The sequence below is a fragment of the Macrobrachium nipponense genome, chromosome 33, assembly GCF_015104395.2.
Source record: "Macrobrachium nipponense isolate FS-2020 chromosome 33, ASM1510439v2, whole genome shotgun sequence".
NCBI classification, from domain to species: Eukaryota; Metazoa; Arthropoda; class Malacostraca; order Decapoda; family Palaemonidae; genus Macrobrachium; species Macrobrachium nipponense.
In genome coordinates, this window is record NC_087219.1 from 47,475,792 (window position 1) to 47,502,280 (window position 26,489).

At 41.8% G+C, this 26,489-nt stretch overlaps 1 protein-coding gene across 2 annotated transcripts in view; it reads right to left on the minus strand.

Annotated features, from left to right (window-relative positions):
* The window catches only part of LOC135203154 (probable cytochrome P450 CYP44), a 168,037-nt gene that overhangs the window by 75,439 nt on the left and 66,109 nt on the right, over positions 1 to 26,489 (minus strand). For both annotated transcript variants that reach the window (XM_064232830.1, XM_064232831.1), the window contains exons 7-8: positions 22,221 to 22,395; positions 3,491 to 3,657 (exon numbers count right to left, since the gene is read on the minus strand). In XM_064232830.1, the coding sequence (XP_064088900.1) occupies positions 3,491 to 3,657; positions 22,221 to 22,395 (342 nt within the window). The remainder of the gene's footprint in view (positions 1 to 3,490; positions 3,658 to 22,220; positions 22,396 to 26,489) is intronic.

A 26,489-nucleotide genomic window follows, 5' to 3' on the forward strand; every position in this document is an offset into this window, starting at 1 on the left:
ATTTCTGTATAGTATTTAGTATAATTAGTTAGTCTACATACACAATTGACTCTAAATTTTGTCATTTACATTATACAAAGTAGAATTGATGTTCGTAAAAATAAAGTAATTTTTTATTGCTCACATAAGCTCAGGGGAGCAGTTGCGCAGGATCTACGCAGCATCTAACGCTCAGTCCACTAGGTTTAAATACAATGAAACGTGCAGTTTCCCTGCATACAAGAAAGTCAGTAAGAACTTTATCTGATCTAGCAACAAACCATGTTGGCCACAAAAAATTGGTTTGTCACCACTCCTCATTCCCTTGTTGGAGAGATAAGTTGAAGCAACTGAGAAGCAAGTTGCATGGAATATAGAGTGCTGTAACTCTATGGCTGCAACACTCACTTGCATCAAGCCAGTTCCAGTGTATGATGTGTCTATTCTTCAAACTGCCCCTTGGGTATCGAGAAAAAAAAAAAAAAAAAGAGAGACCAGTCATCTACCCATTCCCTACTCCACACAATCACCTTAGCCAAGATACGAACTGTCCCACCAGGGGCACTGCATGAGTCACACTTGTTGAAGAGCCACCACTGGACCCAAGGAGAAAAAAAAGTGCCCAAGGATTTGTGGGCAATATCCTTCAGGTAGAAGTGAAAGTGGTTTGATGCAGTCAGGAACCAGCATTAAAAATTCTATAACATCAGTTCCTCTAAAATGCCAAGGAGGTTCCTAATCCTCTGGTGTCATGCACTTCTGCATGCGCCTAGTTGGTCACAAAACTTGATGATGAAGAGTAGGCTTGCCTACTCACTTCGTGTAGCTAAATGAAAGGGTATTATAGGACAACTCTTTCTTGACCTGGCTCGTGTTAACAAAGTCTACAGCACCTAAACTCTAGGTGATGAGACCTTCAGATAATAACACAGTGCTTTGATGGGTCAAAACAAAAACTCTTGAAGGTTACTAATAACAAACACCACATCCTAAGGTGGCAAAGCTGTCATCATGAAGCGTGGGACTCAGGGTCTTAAACAGGAATTCCCAAGAAAATTCGAAAGCTACTGACCCCAACCCGTTGTGAGTCTACGTCATGAGCGTGATAATGAAGCTGCAACTCTTCCAAGGTAGCCAAGGTCAGAAGGAAAACTATTCCCAAAGTCAGTTTCCTGCAAGATGACTGATGCATGGGCTTGAAGGAGCTTGAGTGAGACTACTCAGTACCAGAGTAAGGTCCCTAGTAGGAGGTCTGAGTTTCCCAGGCGAACAAGACCGCTCAAAGCTCTTGAATCACATAGAGAATCCTCAAGGCAAAGTGACGTCCACATCCTTCAGACGAACCAATCACAAGTCAGCCCTGTAGCCTCTCACCAGTATCAACAGAAAGAACTTCTGCTTTGAAAAATATCCAAAAGATCTTGTCTATTCAGATCTTGTCTACTGAACAGGAACTCTGAATGGAGAGAGAAATCCTTTTGATGACACCAATCACAGCAGCAGATGGCTCATCTTGTATACGGCTGATGAAGATCCTCCGAGGTACTACCGTTACATCTGAGTTGCTGCTCTGAAAGAAAGATCTTGCTTGAAAGAGATATTGAACAGACTCCAGACATGAAGCGATAAAGATCCTAGTGATTGGTGGTATCTCTCCACACAAGACTGGTGAAGAAGGTTGTGCTAAGGCGGAATCTCTCTCGGTCACTCAGCTTGCAGCCACATGGAGCTACTTGGGTCAGCCCAAGACTTTGGAGCTTGACAAAGGGAGTTTCTCTTAATTCACCCCCTCCAGATCTGCGCCTGTACTCAAGACACCTCCTCCGAAGGTTGGGTGCTCCTCTCGAAAAGCTCCTGGTCTCTGGGGCACGGAGCATACAAGACAAACAACTCCACATCAACATGTCAGAGTTCAAGGCAGCTTTCCTGGGTCTTCAGGAGATTCAAGAAAGGGGGTGGGGGGAGCACTCCATTATTCAATCTCCCAATGAACAAATCTGGGACCATGAACAGTAGACCTCTAGTTTCCTGTTGAACCAGGAAGTGAAGAGGTCTAACATGGGTCTTCTCCAAGTATACAATTATGTGAATAAAAATGATATTCCTTAGAGTAAAAAAAGCTAAAGCATGAGAAGAAATGGTGGTAGCCAAAGGCATCTTGCAACAAAATCTTGACTGCTTTTCACAATAAAAAAAAAAAATACTACCAAATGTGAAAGTAATTTCTGGAGGAAGGAGATACAATTCAATATTTATCATTCATTACACGTTTACCTCTGTTTAATTTTAATACCTGTAAAGGGTATGACAGCTGGTGGCACAAATAAGCATAAAACCATATGGAAATCTGAATTCCAAGAAATATGACAAATTTTTAATTAATTTGTATTTTTCATAGCTAACAAACCTTCGGTATTAACAATAGGATAAATCTTCTGGAGCCAGCTGGAAACCAGTTAAAAGCAAGATTGTAACATTACTTAATATAAGTACTGAATATAAAACAAAATGCTAAAATTAATGCAAACAGAAATTAGATAAAACTAGATAAATAAAAACCAACAGCTATATAGTATATACATAAATGTAAATTCTTTTTTTTATAAAACAATATATTTGTAATAATCACACTAAATTACTAGTATTACCAGAGGAATTAACTTAAATGTATTAAAAGTTTAAGCTCTATACCAAATTCAAATTAGGTATACTGTACGTGACTTTTTATACACAACCCTTTACAAATTTCCTGGGTAGCCACATAGGAAATTCACTTCACATGGTATGCTAATAAAATATCCACTTTATCCTAAAACTGAATTAAGCATTACTGTCAAAATACATTAATCCTAAACTCAGACTAAACCAATGTAAAATTACCCTTTCTCCATCAAGATTCCAAAATCCTATAAACAAGGTGGCTCTGCTACATAGACTGTAACAACAAATATGTACGTACCTACTTAAACATGCCCAAGCAAGCAGCCACTAAACTCTCAATGGTGAGGGGATTGGGCAAGTTGCCTCAAAATAGAACCATTGGCCATTAACTTCCCTTGCATTTCAGCTTGCATGGTAACTTGCTTGCTTCTAAACTAATTTTTTTTTTTTCACCAAATAAAATGTTTACACATGACAAGTAACTTGTAACAAATTGCTTGTACACTTGACTTACCTTTCATCTTGCCTTGTGTGAAAGGACCCTAAAAAAGGACTCCTTAGTAACCAACACCACTCAGAAAAAAAAGGAACATCATCACAAACATAATTTGTATTAAAGACAAAATGAAGAGCATATGACCATGATGAAGAGTTTTCAAAGACCTTTAGGAACTGCTTCTCATTTCAATTTCCAGTTCTTTAATGTTTTCTAAATATTCTCTTCCCTAAAAATGTAACCTGCACCATATCTTCCTTCTTAAGTTCAATCACAGGATACATATCTTAAACTTACACATAAACAATCATAATTACTAAGACAAATTATCATTAAATCACATAATGAAAATACCTGAAGACTTCCTTGACGAATGCCTTCATGTAATGTAATTTGTTGACTGTATGGAGAGTGATGGGGGCATCAGGATCAACATGTGCCATAATTTCTTGATACAAGCGATCCTGTGCTTTTGGGTTTAGTGCCAAGCAATGCAGGTTACCAAGGAGAGTGGGTGCTGTCTGTAAAACAAGAAATGATATACAAATATCAATATACGTAGTACTTACTATCACTATAAAAATCAAAAGATAGTTATTAACATAATTATACTGCAATAGTTTAACCAGACCACTGAGCTGACTATCAACTCTCATCTCTAAATCATAAAAAATTAAGGATAACAGACTAGTGCACTTTCATTTTACATATACTACTGTACTGTGCTATATTTTATCATCTATTATTTATTCCGCAACTAATATATTACAAAACCACTCACTAAAATGACAAACCTTTAAAAGTAATGTACATCTTTTCTAGGTACAAACTGAAGCCTCCAACTTATGGAATATCCTACAGTGTACGCACTGGACTGGCTGTCAACTAACTAACAGGGAGGTTATACAAGTGGAGATGGAGGAGAGAGGGGGTTATCCACACTCTCCTAACAACTCTTATTAATTGTTCCTTTAGCAGAAGAAAAGTGTAGTCAAGTGGTTGAGATGGATCAAATCTATATGAAATGCTATGGATCATATACTGTACCTAGGAAAAATGCAAATTACCTTAAAAATTTGTCATTTGTTCCTGCAGGGATACAAACTCTACACACTTCACATATGGACACTCACCCTTTATGTGGGAGGTAGTGCCTGTGGCAGAGAATGAGTACCCACTAGGTGAGCCCAGTGATCTACTGCTTGCAAAGCAAAGTAGCAAGAGAAACACCGCTACTCCACTTCGCTTTGGAAGGGCCACTCTTTTTGTTATATTCCTAAAATGGGGGCCAAAAGGTTGAGAGGGTTGATTCCTGTCAGGGTTTCTGGGGTTGAGTCTTCCTCCAAACCCTGAACATCAAAGAATTAATGGCACCTGACAAAGCTGCTACATGTGTTCTGCCTCCCTTCGATGGCTTTAAGGTGGCCAACAGGGAAATAAAGAAGTTTCAGGAATATTCCTTATTTTTATGGGCCCTTCCACTGACCCTAGGGAAAAGGAAAACTGTGATCTGAAGAATGCACCTTTTTATAATGAGTTCAAGCTTTTGTGCAACACCTATTTTGACACCAGGGAGAAGACAGAGTCCCTTATATGAAGAATCTTGGTGACCCAAATAATGCACTGGTGACTTGATGGGCTATTAAAATGAGTACCTTGCTACCTGAAACTACGAAACTCCCCACCCAAGACCATACTTCCTCAAGGAGTGCTTTCATCATCAAAGTAGTGACAGCACACTGCTAAAGGTCCAGCCAAGAGGTTGAGTGAACTGCACACATGATCACCAATTTCAGGTTGTTCATCTTGAAGTTAAAGGACAGCCTCTGCAGACACAGTCTCTTACAAGGTACGTTACTGTATTTGTAAGATGACACAATTCCGGCTCCCAGTCTCATGCTTGTTCCTGTCCTGCCAAAGGAATGGGCTTCAGCGGTGAGAGGCAAAGAGAAAATGTCGGAATATCGACCAAGGGAGTCACTGCCATGGAGTCTGGGGAGGTGTCAGATTGGGCTGGGGATAAGAGCAAGGAGGGGATCGTGTGGCAGCAATGCTATGGTCACTCTCCTCCTGGGGTAGACATAAAAGAAGACTCTAGAAAGAGGAAGGGGTCTGAGGCCTCTCTCGGGAGGAGGAATGGGCCCACTTTGTCAGGGGGTCACTGGAGGAGAGGGTAATAACCCAGAATGAGGCGCAAAAAGCAAATGGGCTCTCCTACGGGAACCCACAGAAAAGCAATAAGGGGAGCCCTGTCTGTTCCTGTGTCGCTGTTAGAACAGGTGACCAAGAACAATGAGGGGAGCATGAGGAATGCTAATGTCCAAGAACGGTTGTGAGAGTCAATGGGAGAATGACTTTTTCACAAGGAGATCCTGCCCAGAGCAGGAGACTGGGAACAAGGAGGCAGGGAAGGCAGGACCTTCCCAATGTGACTCCAAAGGGACACAGGAAGCCTATCGGAGTGAGAGTGACATGAGAGACTGCCCTTTCACTATGGATGCCAGTATGGAAGTTAAGGAACCTTTCCTAGGCATTCTGTGTCTCTTACCACAGGGCTCCCACTGGGAAGCAGACAAGGCACCACATTCTTCACAGGGTCAATGACATGTACGCTCCCTGCCACCATATGAAGAACACACAGAATGAGGATCTACTGCAATGGAGGACATGAATCAGTTATGAGGCCAATCATGAACTTTGCAGTGGTCTTGGTCCTTTTTTTTCTTAATGTGAGAGAACACACGAGACCAAACACAGTAAAAAATAAATAAGAACACCAAAATAAAGAATAAAACACAGACAGTGTGTCACAAAAAAGGGATTTTGACGAAGGAAAAATCTATTTCTGGGTGATTGGCTCGTGTCGCCCTATGAAAGGATCCTTAATATCATTCTTTCTAGGTAAAATTAATCTAAAATTACCAGAGAAAAACAAAATTAAGAAAATGTCAGTAAAACTGACTCGCTCACTCTTAAAAAGAAGTGTCGGTATGGTAATAGGGGCGAGTGGGAATCACTACCACGAGACATTCACCAATTAGAACTTCCAATCAGAATCCCCTTAAGAGAGAGCTGATACCAACGGGCGATGCAGTCGCTACTACTACTACTAGAGGACGCCACGGACAGCAGCGCCCCTAGCGGACATCCTTAATCTAAAAACATCTTGTCCTGCATGGGGGGGAAAAACAATATGGGTTTCATAGGGCGACACGAGCCAATCACCCAGAAATAGATTTTTCCTTCGTCAAAATGCCTTTTCTGGGCTCAGCTCGTGTCGGCCTATGAAAGAGTACCAGAGAAACAGACAAGATGGGAAAAAGGGACAAATGAAAAGCAGTTGTAAAATGATGGATATAATATAAGTAAATCAATTACAGCATACAAACTAAGTACTTAGACTAACTTATTCTAAACAGTAATATAACAGAACGTTAGTAATTTAAAGTACTTAAAAATCAGTAATCACAGTAAAATACAATGATGCAGTGTAATATAAACAAAAGGGATTTACTTGAAAATTATTTACAAAATATACAAACACATTGTGTCCTACCCTAGCATAAAAATAAGGGTAGGTACACTGAAGTACACCATCAGTACAAGTGTGGATGTCCCTAGCAAAAAAATAAGGGACAATCCACTATTATGATTCAGCGGCTAAGGCTAGGATATCCGAGCAGCATGGCGATAGGGTGAGGCATGTTGGATGATGTAGGTAGAAAGGAGACCTGGATCTGTACTACGACTACTATACAGTATCAGGGGAAACAATGTTTCCCGCTGCTACTGCTGAAAATTTTAAAGATTCCAAGGACTTTAGATAATGACGTTTAAAGACTGTCGGGGATTTCCATCCAGTATACTTTTTAAGATCCTCAAAGTTCATATGTTGAAAGTAATTATTGAGGTGGCTACTCCCCTGATATCATGTGCTTTTGGGAATGAATCAGGATTGGCTTGTTTAATGAAGTAAAGGATTTGTTGCCTAATACCTTTTACTGACAAAGTACCACCTTTTTCTCTCATGAAGAGAGCACCTGAGGATCTTGATGAAGTACGAGATAGAAAGGCTCTAAGAGTTGATACTGGGCAGAGAGAAGGATCCTGGGGAAGTGGGATAACTTTCCAAGGGGCCCACCTTGCAAGAGGATCCTCATTTTTGGCTAAAAAGCTACGATCCGGAGCAAGTAGAACTTCTCCTGATAGGAGGAATTCCACATGACCCGCATCCCTGGATAGAGCCGACAGTTCTGAAATTCTAGCTCCTGAAGCTAGGCTTAATAAGAATAATGTCTTCCTCAGGAGCATTATGAATGTACAAGACGAGTTGTCAGTATCTGAAGCTAGTTTGAGGACATCATTTAAGAACCATGAAACTGCAGTAGGCCTTTGAGAAGGTCTAAGTCTAGCACAGGCTTTAGGGATAGACGTGAAATAAGATTCAGTCAGATCTATCTGAAAACCTACTTGAAAGATCTTCTCAAAGCCGATTTATGAGTGGTAATAGTGCTAGCTGCTAAACCTTTTTCCAAAACAAGGATCTGAAAAAGGATATAGCTAGATTAACTGTCATGGTTGTAGTGTTCGATTCTTTCAGGAAAGATGCTAATTTTTTAACAGCTGAGTTATATTGTCTAATGGTTGACTCTCGCTTATCTGATTCTAGGAAGAGAATATTCTGTGGATCAATATTAGCATCTTTATTAGCCGCAAACTTCATGAAGTCCATAAAGTTAGGGTCTGGAGAATTCCTGAGGAAGCGAACACAGTCCTCATTTGTACTGATTGTGATAGCTTGGGATTGGGGATCCGTTGAGGTCGGAGGCCCAATTCCAGAAGAAGAGGATACCAGTTGCTCTTGGGCCAGTCCGGTGCAATCAGAGCTACTATCCCTTTGAAAGACCTTAGTTGCTTAGGACTTTCAAGAGAAGATTCACTGGAGGAAAAAACAAATTTTTCTCCACTGATTCCAATCCAACGACAGGGCGTCCGTGGCATAAGCCAGAGGGTCCAGGTTGGGGGCCACATAGCAAGGGAGCTTGTGGTTCGCTTGTGAGGCGAAGAGATCCACTTGGAGACCTGGGACTCTCAGGCTTATCCACTGGAATGACCCGTCGTCTAGAGACCATTCTGATTCCAGAGGAACTGACCGGGACAGAGCGTCTGCTATCACATTTCTTACCCCTGCCAGGTGAGTGGCAGACAGATGCCATTTGTGTTTGTTTGCTAGGGCAAAGATGGCTATCATGACATGATTCACATGCTTGGATTTGGACCCTCCTCTGTTGATGCAATGAACTACCACTGCACTGTCCAAAACTAGCCTTAGATGAGACTTCTTCGGGGGAAGCAGTCTCTTCAAGGTAAGAAATACTGCCATTGCTTCCAGAACGTTTATGTGAAGCTGGCGAAATTGAACTGACCAAGTCCCCTGAACCTGTTTGAACTGAGAGTATCCCCCCACCCGGACAGGGAGGCATCCGTGTGAATGGTTAACACTGGAAGGGGATATTGAAGGGGTACCTTCTTGGCTAAGTTCTTTACTTTTGACCATGGACGGAGTTGATTGCGGAGGATCTGTGGGATTACTGACAACTTGTCTCGAGATTTGGTGTTTGCTCTCGATCGCCAAATTCGATTCAAATCTTTTAGCCTTGCTTTCAGGAGGATATCTGTTACCGAAGCAAACTGAAGGGACCCTAGGATTCTCTCCTGGTTTCTCCTTGATGTTTGTTTGCATTTGAGAAATTGCCTGACAGATTTCGCTATTTCCTTCCGTTTGGCCACTGGAATTGACAGATTGTGGGAAGACAAATCCCATTGGATTCCCAGCCACTGAAAACGAGACTCCGGGGTAAGTCTGGATTTCGTTTTGTTTATCTGGAACCCCAGATGTTCCAGAAAGTGAACTACCTTTTTGGTGGCTTCGAGACATTCCTCGACGGTTGGTGCCCAGATCAACCAATCGTCGAGGTATGCTGCTACCATGATTCCTGAGTTCTCAATTGCTGTACAACCACTTCTGCTATTTTGTTCGTGAATACCATGGGGGCTACGTTCAGACCGAAGGGCATCACTTTGAATGAGAATGTCTGATTTCCTAGCCTGAAACCTAGGAATGGGCGGAAGTGCCTGGCTATAGGGATATGATAGTATGCGTCTGTAAGATCGATGGAGCATGTGACGGCTCCACGCGGAAGTAAGGTCCTTACTTGTGAGAGGGTAAGCATCTTGAACTTGTCGCAACGAATGAAAGAGTTTAGCTTTGACAAGTCTAAGATTACCCTTCTTTTTGTTGAGCCTTTCTTTGGCACGCTGAATAAGCGACCTTGAAATTTTAGATGCTTGACTCTCGCAATAGCTCCTTTCTGAAGGAGTTCCTCCGCGTAATCTGTCAATTCCTCTGATGGTATTTGGTGGAATGATTTGATTGGAGGCGGATCTTTGATCCAACTCCAACCCAATCCTTTGGACACTATGCTCTGTGCCCAATTGCTGAACCCCCACCTGTGGCGGAAGAGGAACAGCCTCCCTCCTACCTGGGGAGCCTCATTGTTGATGGGCGGGTTGACCACCACGCCCTCCTCTGAACTGCCTGCTCCTTGTCGCCCTTCCTGCGCCACGCTGGTGAAAGTAACCTCTCGCCCTACCTCTTGGTTGTTTGTAGCCTTGAGCCTCATATGTAGGGTTGAAGGCCGGCGAGATTGCGTAGGAGGTCGACGGCTGTGATTGAGGAGACAACAGGAGGATGGGCTGGTTCTGTTTCGAACTAGCAGGTTGTCCCTGTTGGGTAACCGGGACGGCCTGCACAAATTGCTGCTGTTGCTGGTGTTTCTGATACGGCTGGAACCTCTTACCAGCCTTCTTTGGTTTCTTACCAGCAGTGGGGACGGATTCTTGTTTCCTCTTTGACGAAATACCCCACCTAGCTCTAAGGCTCTGGTTGAGCCTAGCAGCCTCGTGGTGCACTTCATTAACAGCGGACTCTGGGAAGAGATCCGCTCCCCACATGCTAGAAGCCAAGAGTCTATTAGGCTCGTGCCTAATAGTGCACTCCTGCAGAACGTGCTTTCGGCAATTCCTCCTGGCTTGGAAGAAGTCGAAAGCATCTGTTAGGACCGTCTGAAACTGAGATTTTGCCAAGATCTTAAACAGCGGTTCCGTCGCATATGAGAGAGCAGCCATTTCCGTTATTATAAGAGAATTGAGGGACCTGCCAAACCTGGTTCGCGCGTCGAACTCTGCCTGAATCAGGGAATCAGGCAGCCTTGGCAGCTTCTCGCCGAACTGGTCCATGGCGCAGTCCGGTTTGAGCTTACCAAGCGTGAACGTAGCTGGCAAGTTCTCCCACAATCATCCGAAAGCCGGGAAGAGCGGAGAAGTAGACTCCGCCTCCCTTAACTGTGGCATGGGCTCATCCTTGAGGACTGCCTGAAGGGTCTTCTCTACTATTTTCGTGGCGAACGGGAGAGAAGCCTCCTCTTTCCGTCGCAAAAATAGTAAAAGGACTCTTATAGGCCTGGAGCTTAGTGTTCGTGCACTCCCAGTCCTCAAGGCAGTGAACCCATTCCCGCTGGGCATGATCCCTACTGTATAGGACAGACTCTCTAGAGATCTTGTCTTCTCTAGTAAGTGCCGTTACAGTCAGCCTAGCATAACCGATGAAAGGCTGCGTCAGACCCGGAGGGTAAAACTCGAAGTCCTCAATCCTCCGAGTTCCACACTCCGGGATAGAGATCATCCCATCCTTAAAAGGAGCGTAGGCAGCTACTCTCCATGGATTCTCCATGGAGAAAGCTGGCAGAGAGTCGTATGGCGGGAGTTGGAGAATGCCAGTGCTTGGCACTGGGGAGACTGGAAGAGGGACCTGAGAGAGCCCAGCTACTCGGTCCTCATTCTCTCTAACTCTGTTAGAGAGATCTTGTATGGACTGGCCTGATTGAGACAGAGTGCTCGACAGTTGTGCGAACATCTGCTCAAATCTCGTCCCCAGGGCGGAGACTTGCGAGCCAACCAACTCGCCCACCTGTTGCATCACCACTGCTGAGAAAGCAGTGGGATCAAAGGTGCTAGGTCCTGCTCCTCCCACCGGCGTTGCCGGAGTGGAAGCGGTGGAGGCAGGAGAAGGCATTGGCTCGGCGGGAGCGCGAGCCTTCTCCTTAGAAGCCTTGCTTCTAGAGCTCTTCGAGTGAGAAGAACTCGGCTTGGCTTTCACCGCGTCGGCGTAGGAAGTCGAAGACTTCCTAGCCGAAGAAGACGAAGACGACTTCCTAGAAGTTGTCTTAGCTAGAGTCTTCGGTTCTCTCTGTCCCTTCACCTTTGGGGGTACAGAGAGAGCGGGAGAGCGGGTAGGGATCTCAGATCCCACAAAGCCTTGGAAAGAAGCGCTCGAAGAAGGGACAGGAGAAGATCCAGGAGCACCCAAGGAAAGACCTTGGGCGCCCGACACACCTACCTCAACCAACAAATCCTCCGCCCCTACCGCCATGGGCTCGATGTTTAGGTCCAGGGCAGCGACGTCCGGGACCGACTCCTGGGAAGCTACGACCCCAAAAGATTGCTGGAGATCTTGCTGGATGGAGGCTATCAGAGGGGCTGCGGACAAGGGGTCAACGTACCCAGTTGACTTGCACGCAGGGAAGATCTGGACGGCCAGCTTCTTGTCCAGGATGTACGGCTGGCCTTTGGCGGCGTTCTTCCCGAAGCCGCCCACCCACGCTTTCAGAGTAGCGAGGGCGACCTCCCTCACACCAGTAGCCTGAAAGAAAAGGCGGGATGAGCTTCTAATGGCGGAACGGGGTTAACAAACTTATGACTAAGAGTTGTTAGTAAAATGATAAGGAAGCCTATAATGGACTTACCCCATCTCCCAGCTGACCGACTAGGTCGTAGCAGATGGCGCAGGCTTCTGGGTGCCAGACGATCATCTCGTTAAATGACGTGGCACAAGGGGCATGAGACCTGCACTCATCGTGGCCGCAGGGGTCGTACAACGTCGCGTTGCACGCCGGGACCTGACAGTTGGTAACCTGTAAGTGGAAAGATACATGAGTATCAGGAAAACACTTACAGCCTAACAGTTGCTCCGCTGGTGCCGGAGCGATAAAGTTAGATTAAACCAGAGCCCCGCCATAATACGTGTGGTAACGGGGTTGGTTGGGTGTCCTAGGCTATAGCTCCGCTGATGGCGGGGACACAAAAAGAAACCAACCAGGAGTGGTGGTAAATGGAAACCACGACGGAAAATGGCGGGGATGGTAGATATAAAAATAATAAAATTAAACAATTCATCGTAAAATTAGGGTATATCCTTAAAATAACAATAATAACAAACCTTTCTCCACCCGTCTACTAGAAGAGTGCCCGGGTAAGAAGCAAGCTCCCTTCCGGTAGCGGGGGAGAGATGTAAGGATATAGTAGGCAAGCAACCGACCACTAGTAGCGCCCACCCCGCCCGCTGGCGGAGCCAGTAATCTATAACCAAAGGTGCCCCGGCTGCGACGGAAGGCTCCTTTCGTTATAGCGAGGGAAGGTGGCTGAGCAACTGGGGAGGGGGGGGAGGAAGGTCTCGGCGTAACACGGCGGGATAGAGAGAGGGGGGGGGATGGCCTACTCCTCCCCGCCTCACCGACTACCCGCTCGGAGACCCGGTACCTTATGAGTGGTCGCCCTATACCCCCCGCTGGGAGGAACCCCTGGCCACCTCAGAGAGGGAGAGAGAAGGCGACTGAGGTTGTCAAGACAACCAAGGGGTCCCCCAGCACCTCCCTATACCAGGTAGGGAGGGCAGGGGCAGGGTAAGGTGCGATGGAACACGTGACCGCAAGTGGCCTAGGCCGCGAGCAACACAACCGTGGGAGGGCCACGTGAACCAGGCTGTACCAATACAAGGAACATGCACCTAGGCTAGCCTAACACCCTAAATATAATATATATTTTACATCGAAAAGATGGAAAAGACACTTTTAGTAAAAGAGAAAGAAGCCCAGGAGGAGGCAGACTGTTCCAAGAAACAGAAGCCTACTCGGAGCCAGCGATAGCCGATGAAGAGCAAGAGCCGGGATGCTGGGCAGGAATAATAATAATAGCCCTAAATACCAAACTAAGAGAGATGGTAGGGGGGCTAAACTAGCTAAAACTCGATGTAAAAGACAATGAACGTAATATAGTAAGCCCATAAGTATAAGAAGTCCCAGTATGGAGGACCGGGAATTCTTAACGAGGCAGCATGGCGCCACCACGAGACAACCGGGAAACCGTATATGACCTATTAGGAGGAAAATACTGGTACCCGGAAGATAAAAATGTAGCAAAACATTACTTATGAGTTACTTAACTTAGCCGTTGCAATTGCAGAGCGTTCCATGGTGAAGAATAGGATAATCCCGAAATAAGCACAGCACAGAAAAATAATGCGTCTGGACGCTAGCGCTAATTATTAAGGATGTCCGCTAGGGGCGCTGCTGTCCGTGGCGTCCTCTAGTAGTAGTAGTAGCGACTGCTCGCCCGTTGGTATCAGCTCTCTCTTAAGGGATTCTGATTGGAAGTTCTAATTGGTGAATGTCTCGTGGTAGTGATTCCCACTCGCCCCTATTACCATACCGACACTTCTTTTTAAGAGGTGCGCAGCGGAGTCAGCTTTTACTGACATTTTCGCTTAATTTTTGTTTTTCTCTGGTAATTTTAGATTAATTTTACCTAGAAAGAATGATATTAAGGATCCTTTCATAGGCCGACACGAGCTGAGCCCAGAAATAACACAAAGGATAAGGATAAAGGTACTCAACCAGTCTACAATGTGTATGGGAAGAGAGCAATGCAAGACTTACAAATTGTAACAATGCTGAAGGTTACCCTCCTTGTTGGTCAGTTCACAGCTGGTCCAGTGCTTGCGCTCAATATATGAATGGCATAGCATTTGTACCCCCATAGGAATAAATATGATATTGTTATAATACAATAAAGTTTGTTCATACTTACCTGGCAGATATATATATTAGCTGTATTTTCTGAAATCCGACAGAATTTTAAAAACTTCCGACACACGCAGTGGTCGGCCAGGTGGTTAGTACCCATTCCCGCCGCTGGGAGGTGGGTATCAGGAACCATTCCCATTTTCTATTCATAATTTTATTTCCACTGTCCCCTGAGGGGAGGTGGGTGGGTACTTGATTATATATATCTGCCAGGTAAGTATGAACAAACTTTATTGTATCATAACAGTATCATTTTGTTCATGAACTTACCGTCAGTATATATATAGCTGAATCCCACCATTGGAGGTGGGAAGGGACAGAATAGAAGGATTTTGGGAAACAAATGCATGCAGATGATTTACATCTTGGTTCCACCTGTTAGCATAGCTGGCTTCGTGGTTACTGCCACGTAAGTCTGCTTGTGCTACTAGAGTTGCCAGCGAGGTAGAGACCTATATAGCTGGTGCACTCCAGATGATCTGTCAATAGGGGCGAGACCACGACGTGACTAGACCATATTGACCATACCATGAGGGCTAAGAAGTAAAATATATATATATATATATATATATATATATATATATATATATATATATATACAGGCGGCCCTCTGTTAGCGGCAGGGGTTCCGTTCCTGGCCACCGACGCCAAGCGATTTTCGACGCTGAGCGATTTTAAAGCCTACGGCCGCCGCACACCTTCTTTCGAAACTCTAGACCAGTCAAAGGGGCCGTAATCCCACAACGGCGCAATAAGTAAAATTATATTTATGCAGTATAGTACTATAGAATTTACTGTACAGTACATGTGGGTGTCTAGAGTACGTAAAGATATAATAAAGTTTATACAGTGTACAGGTAGCTGTAGTGTTCAGGTTACGATCATTAGTCTTACGATAGTTCAATTTTATGAGAGATCAAATTACAATGGCCTAACTTTATCCATCTTCTAGTTACATAAGTTCAATAACAGCAAAAGAGAATGATGAAAGTATGGTTTTAACGTTATACTCGTTGCGTGAACGTGTACAACCATGAACAACCGAACGAGAAAACGACTTTTTTTTTTTTTTCTAAGTACAACCGAACTGGATAACATCTGTTTGGCTTGTATTTCGATCATCGTACTACAGTGCAACATTACCGTATTTGTTATAAATGGCGTTATGTATAGAATAGAACTGAGATATCTTAATGTAATAACTTTATTCGCTATAGATCAGAGATCAATATAGATTAAAGATCAATCGGGAAATATACCGTTAAATTTAAACCTAATTATGACTGAAGCTGAGAAAACTGTTCAAGCTGCTAATGACTATTATCGTACATCGGCAACAAGGATAAAACTGCAGTAAACGTCTGCCATCACACACAACCATAGATAAAATTGGGATAAAATCATTTTAATCAAAACTACTGTGCTTGAAAGAACACATTTTACTGTTGGTTTCACGCCGATATAAGATAAATAACGTAAAGTTCGTATTACGATGATATAAAGGATTACGTATTGCGAACGGAATCACGTAATTTTTTACGCATTAAACATGCCGCCAACGTAATCTGTTAACGAAAAAAATAGTAGTTCACATTCACAACGAGACATATTCAATAAATATTTCCACCTAAAAACACGCTGTATAAGGAAAAATAACTTTGTCTCATATAAGTCAAGTATCTAGATATTCGTTTATGCTAACTAGAAGCAAGAGCATTCGCTCAGAATTGCGTTATGGTGAAACAGACTCGTATTCATCAGCTGATTTCAAACCACAACATTGGCCGCTCCGCGGAATACGGGCTTAAGTTTGCCTAGTATTTTAAAATACAATAATATGAGAATACATACAATATTCTTGGATACAGTGAAATAATGTATAACTTTTTAAAGGATTTATGGAAAAGATGCATAATTAATAAAATAACAATGCATTTTTCGGAACTGGCGGACAAGAACGAAGATGAAAAACCATCCCCTAACAACGTGGAGCGTAGTTACAAAGGCTGCCTTAATTTGTATCTTATTTCTGTACAAAAATGAAAATACCTTTACGCAATATATTTTATCACATTTTAAACATAAAGCATAAACTTTTGAAAAAATCGACACATCGATCGCTAAATTTGCACTTTTTTTTTTTTTTTTTTTTTTTTTTGTTTTTTTTTTAACGATTATATTTGGAAGAGCGGCAGACGGCGGCAAAAAAAGTGCAAATTAGCGATCGATGTGTCGATTTTATAAATGTTTATGCTTTTATGTTTAAAATGTGTATGAAAATGTATTACGAATAGGGTATTTTTATTTCTGTGCAGAAATATGATAAAAAGGCAGCTTTTGAAACTCCCCTTCAAGTTATCGACTACGATGTGTTTTTCAAGTTCGTTCTTGTATGCCGCGGCGGCATACAAGAACGAACTTGAAAAACACATCGTAGTCGATAACTTGAAGGGGAGTTTCAAAAGCTGCCTTTTATCATATTTCTGCACAGAAATAAAAATACCCTATTCGTAATACATTTTCATACACATTTTAAACATAAAAGCATAAACATTTATAAAATCGACTCATCGATCGCTAATTTGCACTTTTTTTAAATCGATATTTTCGGAAGAGCGGCAGGCGGCGGCTTACAAGAAAGAACATGAAAAAACATCGTATTTGGTATCGTGAAGGCAATTTCAAAAGCTGCCTTTGTATCATATTTCTGTACAGAAATAAAAATGCCTTTCACATAATACATTTTCACACACTTTTTATTTTAAACAAAAGCATGAACAATTATGAATCGACACATCCATAGCTAAATTTGCACTTACGTAACTCGATATTTTCGGCATAGAACAGCGTCAGAGGCATATATTTTACCCTAATACCTACGTAATAACTCTCCATAAAATTTGTTAATATAATTTGCATAACCTTTATTGTCTAAACGGCATTTCTACATATGTATGAACTCGTTAGACAACGGCGCTAGCGGCGCTGTTAACTGAAATTTGTGCCGTAAAGATACCTTTAAAATGCCTTATTTTTTTAATGAATATTTTTGACGACCGCCGTAAAACCGATTCGCCGTTGAGTGATTGCGCCGTTAACCGCGGGCCGCCTGTATATATATATATCACCACCTGACCAACCTAGCCAAAGTTAAGGTGTTTTAACTAAGGCTTAAGAGTTAAGAAGTCGCCGTTGTCGGCGACTCAACAACTAAATTAAGAGCTCTTCCTAACCATTTTCTACAGGATAGGATGAGTGGTACTTCTTGCCCCCAAGATTGTGTCTGCAGACACGTATGGCCCTAGCGAGCAGCAGATCTCATATGCCATCTTCACATCTCGCAGGGAGTGTGAAGTGAACACAGAGTTGCTTCGCTAAAACATGGTACTCAGGATGTTGCCGAGTGCCATGCTCTGTTGAAAATGCTTCCGAGGCCGCGCCCTCACCTCGTGAGCATTCAGATAAAAGATTTCAAATCTTTGTGCAAACACAATGAAGGAGCATTTTTGAAAGAACTCCTTAACACTAAAGCCAGGGTGTTCTTCAATATGGGCAAGTCTGGTCTTTTTCGGAACACTGCAGATTGCCCGAATGACTTCGACTTTCTTGAGTCTTATGTAGATAAAACTTGAGAGACCCGACAGGGCACAGGACTCTCTCTGGCTCCTGCCCAATAACTTGTGCCATCCTTGCTTCCAAGCTCCTGGCCCGAGGACAAAACGGGTTTCCATTCTTAGGCCACAACGGAAGGCTTAGAGAGCACACCGCCTTGTGTTCTCTAAAGCCAAAAACTTGTGACAATGGCTTAAAATCTCACTAACCCTCTTTGTCGTATCTATGGGTGGTTAGAAGAAGGCCTTCCTGATCACATGCAAGAATTAACAGGTAGGAGAGGTTCGAATGCTTTGACATCAAGAACTTCAGACTACGTCTTAGTTCCATATTGCAAGCTTCGATCTGGACATGCACAGTCCGTCTGTACTAAAGTCAGGTGACTGACCAGTTGACCAGTCAGACGAATCAAGGACAAGCAAGGCTGTACCCTGAAGACCATAAGGCCCCACTATTCTTCCGCTGAAGGATGAGTGTCTGGACTGCCTGGGCGATTCAATCTAAGCAAACCTTGGGGGGTGTATCAACGCAACCCCAACCCAACGTCGTCAGGGAATCAACTCCTGAGCAACTCCTGACTCGAGCTGGACATGCACAGTCCGTCTGATACTAAAGTCAGGTGACTGACCAGTTGACCAGTCAGACGAATCAAGGACAGCAAGGCTGTACCCTGAAGACCATAAGGCACTATTCTTCGCTGAAGGATGAGTGTCTGGACTGCCTGGGCGATTCAATCTAAGCAAACCTTGGGGGTGTATCAACGCAACCCAACGTCGTCAGGGAATCAACTCCTGAGCACTCCTGACTCGAGCTTCTGGTTGCCAGGAGAAAGGAGCGAGGAGCAAAAAGGCGATTCAGTCCCGAAGGAAGAATGCCTGACAGTCCAACTGGTCTCATGTTACACGATCATCGGGGGTGTATAAACGCAACCGACTTCGTCAACAAGAAACTCAGGGCTACTATATGTCGCCTGATCTCGCACGAGTGTCTGACTCCGAGAAAACAGGTGAGACAAAAAGTAGCGAGTTTCGAGATTCCACAGAACTCAAAGATCGTGAAGGGCTTTTGTTGTTTGACAGAAGCAAATCTCTTGCTCCAGCCCAAAGGCCGTCTACAACATATTTGCGTATCTTTAATAGTTGTGACTGCCAGCTTATCCCATTCTTCAGACGGAAAGGGAAGACGGTAATCTTATTCCTGTCAACATCTCGATAGTCTGAACGTAGTCAGACTCAGAGCGGAGAGGTTATAGGTACCTTTCGAGTTAGAGTAGACCGACTCTTTCGGAAAAGGTCCTTGAAAAGTGAACTAGGAAGGACGTGACCTCTGGGAATCCAGGATCCTGAAGGCCAACATGGGGCGATCAGCGTCATTGTCGCTCCCTGTGACGTCATAAATCCTCTTATTACATTTCCTAAGCGATTGAAAAAGGGGAAAAGAGACTAAACATCCATCCCCGTTCAATATCATAGGATGGCGTTTAATGGTACCGATCCCGGATCGAGAATAAGGGAGCAGAGAAGAAGAAGCCTCTTCGTCCTCAACATATCGAAGAGAAGAATGAAAGGGCGTCCCTAAAGTCTCCACAACTCTCAACATACTTCTAAAGAAAGATTCCACTCGGAAGTCAGTAGTTGCTGCCGTCGATCGAGACGATTCGTACGGACTTTTGCAATCCTGTAACGAACCTCTAGAGGATCGTTACATTCTACGCCTGTTGTTATAATAGGCTCTTTCTCGTAAACTCGAACAGGGACCGAGAGAAGATACTTCTTAAGATATGAGAGAGCTGTGGAATATCAGAGTTGATCTGGACCACTGGTTCCAAAAACTCGTTTCGAGGACTGGAGGGACGACCGAATTGTTTCTACTTCTTTCAGATTAAGATCCAGGACATCTGAAACCCTATCCAGATGTCCGGCACCTTCTTTCTATCACCTCAGGTGATAGACGCACTGAGAGATGTTCAGAATCATTCCTAGATCTTGAATAATATTTCAGTTCCCGGTAGGAAAAAACTGTGGAGGGTCTGAATTGCAGTCTATTCAGGGAAACAAACTTCTTCAGGAAGGAAATGGTCCCCAGCAAGCTCATCCATTCCCACTCCCCGAGTATGCTTACTTCCCTAATAAGGCTGCGCTTTGCCTAAGCAGGAGAGCATATAAAAGTGCAATGTTGCGGTAGACTCGTAGTTCTATACCGTGCGGTAACGAGCACCAAAAGGATTAAGAGATATCTCTGTTGAACATAGTAAGGCAAAACGAATGCAATGTTTATTCATTCACGTAAGAAATCCCCTCAATCTTAGGCTAAAGTCCGTGATTGTAGGACAGAGATACAGTTAGTCAGTCAATCCCGCAGGAGAGACGTAACCGCCAGCACAGAGATACGGTTAGTCAGTCAATCCCGCAGGAGAGAGAGACGTAACCTACCGCGCATGACAGCGCACGAGCTGGTACTGGCTCGGTTGGACTGGAGGACAGACACAGCAGCAGCTTACGAACGATGTCTCTTAACTTTATGTCTGGGTTGCCAGCTACCCTATTCTACGAAGAAATAGGTCCGTTATTTTTTTAGCAGAAAGAGACTCTCAAGCTGGTATATTTAAGCGAAACAGAAAACGCTAAATAATAAATGCGTTTGTTTGGTCGTCAGAACACTACCATACAACGGTAAAAGATAAATCGGAAACTCTAGGAAGGCTGCAGGGAGAAACGATTAAATGTCCTTAAAATAATAGACAATAGACCTCTCGGTTGTCATCCGAAGAGGTAACTACAGCAAGCGTATATGACTTGAACCAACCAGTAGTAAAATAACGCAAGGCAAAATATGATATTATACAATAAAGTTTGTGCTCATACTTACCTGGCAGACATATATATAGCTGAATTCGGAAATACAGCTACATACATATCTGACAGGCAAGTTTCATGAACAAAACTTAGAGAATCAAAGCAGACATCTCAAGCTTCTTATGTTACTGGACATAAGCGGTCATTGACGTAGTCTACAAGTCTATTTCTTGTACGAGTCTGCGAATGATGAATAAGAGCTCTACCGAATCTTGTCAATAAGAGCTTATCCGCTTACGCAATATAAAGTTAATGAGATGTTTGTCAATGAGAACTAACCCATTTACGGGACAAAGAGATATTTTGTCAATGAGGGGATACCCACTTACTTGACAAAACGATAGTATATTGTCAATGGGGGAAAATCACTGAATTGACAAAACGTAATCCAGGAAGTCAAGCATATTATTTTTCCGATTCCCATATCAAACGAGGAAGGGGGCAAGAATCCTGATAAGAGACTGGGCTTTCAGCAGGTAGGACCCCGATGTTCAACTTCGGCAGTGTAGTCCCGAACTTAGGAACTAACAAAATCTATCAACTGAAAAGCCCTTTCAAGTAAATAAATCAAAAGACAATTAGGATACTTAGCGGCAATGAAGTTTCCAAAATCCTAAGACGGAGGTACTGAAAACAGGTGTTTTCAGCACCGGCGACAGGAAAATTATGAATAGAAAATGGGAATGGTTCCTGATACCCGCCTCCCAGCGGCGGGAATGGGTACTAACCACCTGGCCGACCACTGCGTGTGTCGGAAGTTTTTAAAATTCTGTCGGATTTCAGAAAATACAGCTATATATATATCTGACAGGTAAGTTTCATGAACAAAACTTAAATGTGCAAAAGGCATCTGGAACATGACGCAAATGTTACAAAAAAAGAACAGTTGCACACATGCTTCTCAGCCAACTCTCTGTTGTTCAAGGAACTTATCAATGCTCCTCATTCTATTGTGCACTTGATTTGAAGGGGAGTGTGCAGCCTTTCTTAAAGATTGTTTTTAGTGTGTCATGATACCAGCTTGTTACCTTTAATTATAACCATTTCATCACGAGAGAATCTCAGGTACTTCAAACCCTCTTAATAAGAAAATGGCAATCAGCAGATAGCACTGCATATCAGTGGGCCAAGTAAGCAATAGTTTCATTCTTCATGTGTGTTAGCAAGAGTTCCCTATAATACTCCTGAAATCCCAGATTCTACCTCATCTTTCACCTAATCAACTCCTTTTCACCTTTCATTTTATAACAAATACATTTATTTAGGTATATCATTTTCCAAAAATAAAAATTTGTCATAACTCTTTATACTCATCCCCTTATGTTCTATAAAGTACTAGGTTCACATGGTTCCCAGTACCACACCACATTCTTCATGTCACTATACCGTAGTGACAAATTAGTGAGGTTACATGGTGAAAATTCTGCAGTAGTATATCAAAATGAGTTTGTATGAATAATTATAAATAGTACAGTATTCTATTTTACTGCAAACCCACTACTGTACTGATAAGTAATCTGAATCTAAATCTAAGTGGGCAAGGTTGAGTTGATGAGCTCCCTAGCTGCAGCTGTAGTTTCTAAAGAAAAGTAATTTACAATATTTTGATCAAATACAACAAAATTATCTGATAATCACCGTTGAAAGTCCATCCGAAAATAATGACAAGGTGATTGTGATAACATCCTTCTCTGACAACTCTTTACGAGACATCAAGTAACTGAGAAAATTGAACTTTCCTTCTTCAAGTCGTCCTTCCTCTGCAAGGTTGCTAATCTCTCTGATTGTTTCTGTGATAAACTGAATGGAGACTCTGTGAAGAAAATTTAAAACTATAAAAATCAAATAATCATAAAAGTATGCATAGAATATTCAATCCCTATAATATTGTATCCTGAATCCTGATAAAAAACTTTTAAAAGTTGAAATAAAAAAAATTTTTAAAACCACAATAACTATATCAAATTCTAATTTGCAATCTCAAATGACCCCAGATGCACTGTTTTCATCTTCTATACATGCAAGTGTGATTATTTACCTTAGCACCCTCAAGACCTCACAGTAAGCACTACTACTACTACTTCCCTAATTTTCATGCTTGTAGCACTGTATGCAAATAATTTAGAATCTTCTCAGCTCTTTGCTTTCAGTTACAGTATCTTGAGAATTTTCAACTATAACTATTCAATATACAGTGGTACCTCGACATACGAAAGGCTCAACTTACGAAAAACTCGAGATACGAAAGCAAATACGAAAAATTTTACAGCTCTACATACGAAAAGTTTTTAAGATACGAAAGGTTGTTGCTGTAAAGTCCCGAGATTCGCCCGGACCACTGAGAACAATTTTAAAACTCCCGTGCCGCCAACTGACTAAACTCGCCACCATCCTCCCGCTCTCCCATTGGTTCCTGATGCTAGTCACCCCATAAGGTCCTGCTCTCCTATTGGTCAGCATCTACCCCTTGTGCTTTAAGTATTCTATTGGTAAAAGGATGCTGTAAATTGAAAAACTTATTCTGCAATACAATTTAATAAAAAAAAAACATTAAAGTAAAGATAGAATAGAATAGAAATGAATGGTTATTATACTGTTTGATAGTTTCAGTAGTTGAAGAGAGATAATGAAAATTTATGGCTTACTGTGTAAAGTGATTGCTGGCGATCGTTCGATACTCATAAGTGCTGGATGTAAACAGAAATTTGGAAGCTTTATAGTTAATGTTTACTTAATAATTATTTGAAATGAGTACATGCAATACATTTAATAAAAAAAATTGTGAATTAGATATAAAATATAAAATAAATCAGACTGCCAACAAATACATATTTTTTAGAATTCTTCTTCTGTTTTATTATTACATTACGTATACGTATGTTTCATTATAGCTGTCAGTAACTCGGTATCTCCATTAGGTAAAGATAGAATAAAGAATAGAAATGAATGGTTATTATACTGTTTGGTAGTTTCATTAGTTGAAGAGAGATACTAATGAAAATTTATGGCTTACTGTGTGCTAGGAAAAATGATTGCTTGGCGTTCGTTCGGTACTCGTAAGAGGTAAGACGGGTAAGAGCTGAGTGTAAACAATCGATTGGAAGGTTTTTTTTTTTTTTTGTGTATTATAGTTAATGATTAATTAATAATTTTTATTTGAAATGAGTACACTACTGATTATTTATACATTTTATTGGCATATTCTAAGCTCTTAGGTTTAGTTGTCAGAATCATAGACTAGGCTACGTAGCAACCGCTAACATAGGCTAGGCTTATTGCTAAGGGACATAGCTAAAGTCCTAATACGTATATGTAGTAAAAATGGGGTTTGAACATTAATGCAGTTGAATATTACTCAAGTATGTACAGTATTTTGCCTTTTTGGAGTCATATTTCTTCCATCGGATCGGCGTCGTAACCCTAGAACATGTGTTTTAGGCCTGGGGTGTTTTTGGAGGGCTTGGAACGGATTAGCCATTTTACATTTTACATGTAATGTTCAACCCCATTTTTACTACATGTAAAATGTGGTCCAAGATACGAAAACTTCATGATACGAAGGGCGCCTCGGAACGGATAAATTTTGTATCTCGAGGTACTACTGTATACATTTCCATTCTCCATAATCTCCTCTCTTTTTTCAAACTAATTATTGAGTAAGATGAAAAGAGAAGCTAATAATCCTCACTTATTTCCAAGACTGATGGAAAGCCAAATACCTGCCCTCCATTACTCACAACTAGGAGTAACACCAGCCACTGAGCAGCAGATGGGCAGCATAACTCCAACAAACCAGGATGGTCGTAATCAGAAAATCAAAAAGGAAACTGTTATAAAAAATCTATGCAAAAATCTTTATTAGTTCCACTCCCCCTAACAATGAGGGCAGTGGCCCTTGTAAAGCTTAAGGATTTCAAGTGTAGTATTCTTACAATACAGTTAGTTAGTCATACCCTGAACTTATGCATGGTTAGGTTCCAGACCACCTTCAAACAAGGTTAATTTTCATGCAAGTTTCGCACCACCTCTAAAAATGCTAATACACAAAAGCTTTATTTCTAGATTTTGAACATTAAATATGACCCTAATCATGCTCCATAAGTATTACGCTAACTTTCAAATTAAAGTTACAGTGGTCCCCCCGTATTCGTGGGGGATGCGTACGTACCAGACCCCCCCGCTAATCGTTAGAAACCGCAAATGATCGGAACCCCCATAAAAATGCTTAAAACCTCTTATTTTGCTCGTTAAAACTCAAGAAAAACCCACTAAAAACTTTTACACCTGGTTTTTTAAATAGTTTTATCACAAAAAGTGCATTTTATGATGAAATAGAAAAAAAAGAATTTGTGGATATCTCTCATAAAAATACACCGCGAATAGGTGAATTTTCTGGGTTTCAGAAATGTTCCAGCGAGAAATCTGCAAATGCGTGAGTCCGCGAATCCAGAGAACGTGAATATGGGGGTCAATTGTACTATAATTTAATTTGAAAGTTAGCTTAATACATTATCCTTACAAAAAATAAACGTTGGTAAAAATATAGGATTGTATGAAGATTATATGTGCACTATTTTCTCTTCTTTCCCCATTCTGACAGATCTATCTTTAGAAGTCTTCTCAACCTCGTATTTAAGGACTTCTTTATTCTGCCTTTTTCTCTTTGTTCTGAAATTCCTATCTATTTGAACTAATACAACTCTCAGTTGTGTCAATTTTTAGAACAGTGCATTACAGTTCTAGATGGTAAAGGTAAAATTAGTCAATTTAAAATTATCTATGGCTAACTACAAACGAGAGAGAGAGAGAGAGAGAGAGAGAGAGAGAGAGAGAGAGAGAGAGAGAGAGAGAGAGAGAGAGAGAGAGAGAGAGAGAGAGAGAGATCCTTTGACCTGCTAATCACAACACTCCCCCATCCTGTGACATTAAATTGACAAATTTGACAGCTTTGGCTTCGAGCTCATCTTCAGTGAGTTAAACAAAAGATGAAGGAAAGATATTTTATTTCATATACAATATTTAATTTTATTAAGTTAAGTTAAGTATACCTTAGTTTAACCAGACCACTGAGCTGATTATCAGCTCTCCTAGGGCTGGCCCGAAGGATTAGATATTTTTACCTGGCTAGGAACCAATTGGTTACCTGGCAATGGGACCTACAGTTTATTGTGGAATCTGAACCACATTATATTGAGAAATTAATTTCTATCACCAGAAATAAATCCTCTGATTTCATGTTGGCCGAGCCAAGATCGAACTGCGGACCACTGGATTGGTAGGCGAGCGCAAAAACCACTCATGCAACGAGGAACTATTTAATCTTATTAATATTTGAAAATATTCATAAACATTTAGCACATGTACCATAAAAATTCTCTCATCTCAGTAGAGAGAGAGAGAGAGAGAGAGAGAGAGAGAGAGAGATTATTTTAATTATTTAATGTTATTTAATTTACACATAAAAAGTTGAAAACTTATATTTTACATAAATAATTAAACATAAACACTTTACCAGGGTTTTTCAGGATTCGCAAATGTTCGCATGTCTGTGGAAACTTGTGTACGACAATTAGGTTCCAACGAAAAGTTCATGCTATTGTGAGTTTGCGCAAGTCCAACTGCAAAATTTTGGGGTATTACTGTATAGTTCTCAACAAAAGGTTCTTATTCTATTCCAATCATTATTTCTCTTGTATACATCTGCCTTCATCTGTGATGTTGTTTATCATCATCATAATTACTCTAGTATAGTCATGCGGTTATTTATTGTGTTAATCTTTGTAACCTAAAAAAATTTCACCAGAACCCAATGTTATGGAAAAAACAAAAGAGCATGAGAAAAAAATACTCATTATCACATGAAACCTGTACTATACCAATGCATATTCTGGTGATATAAAGCTCTTT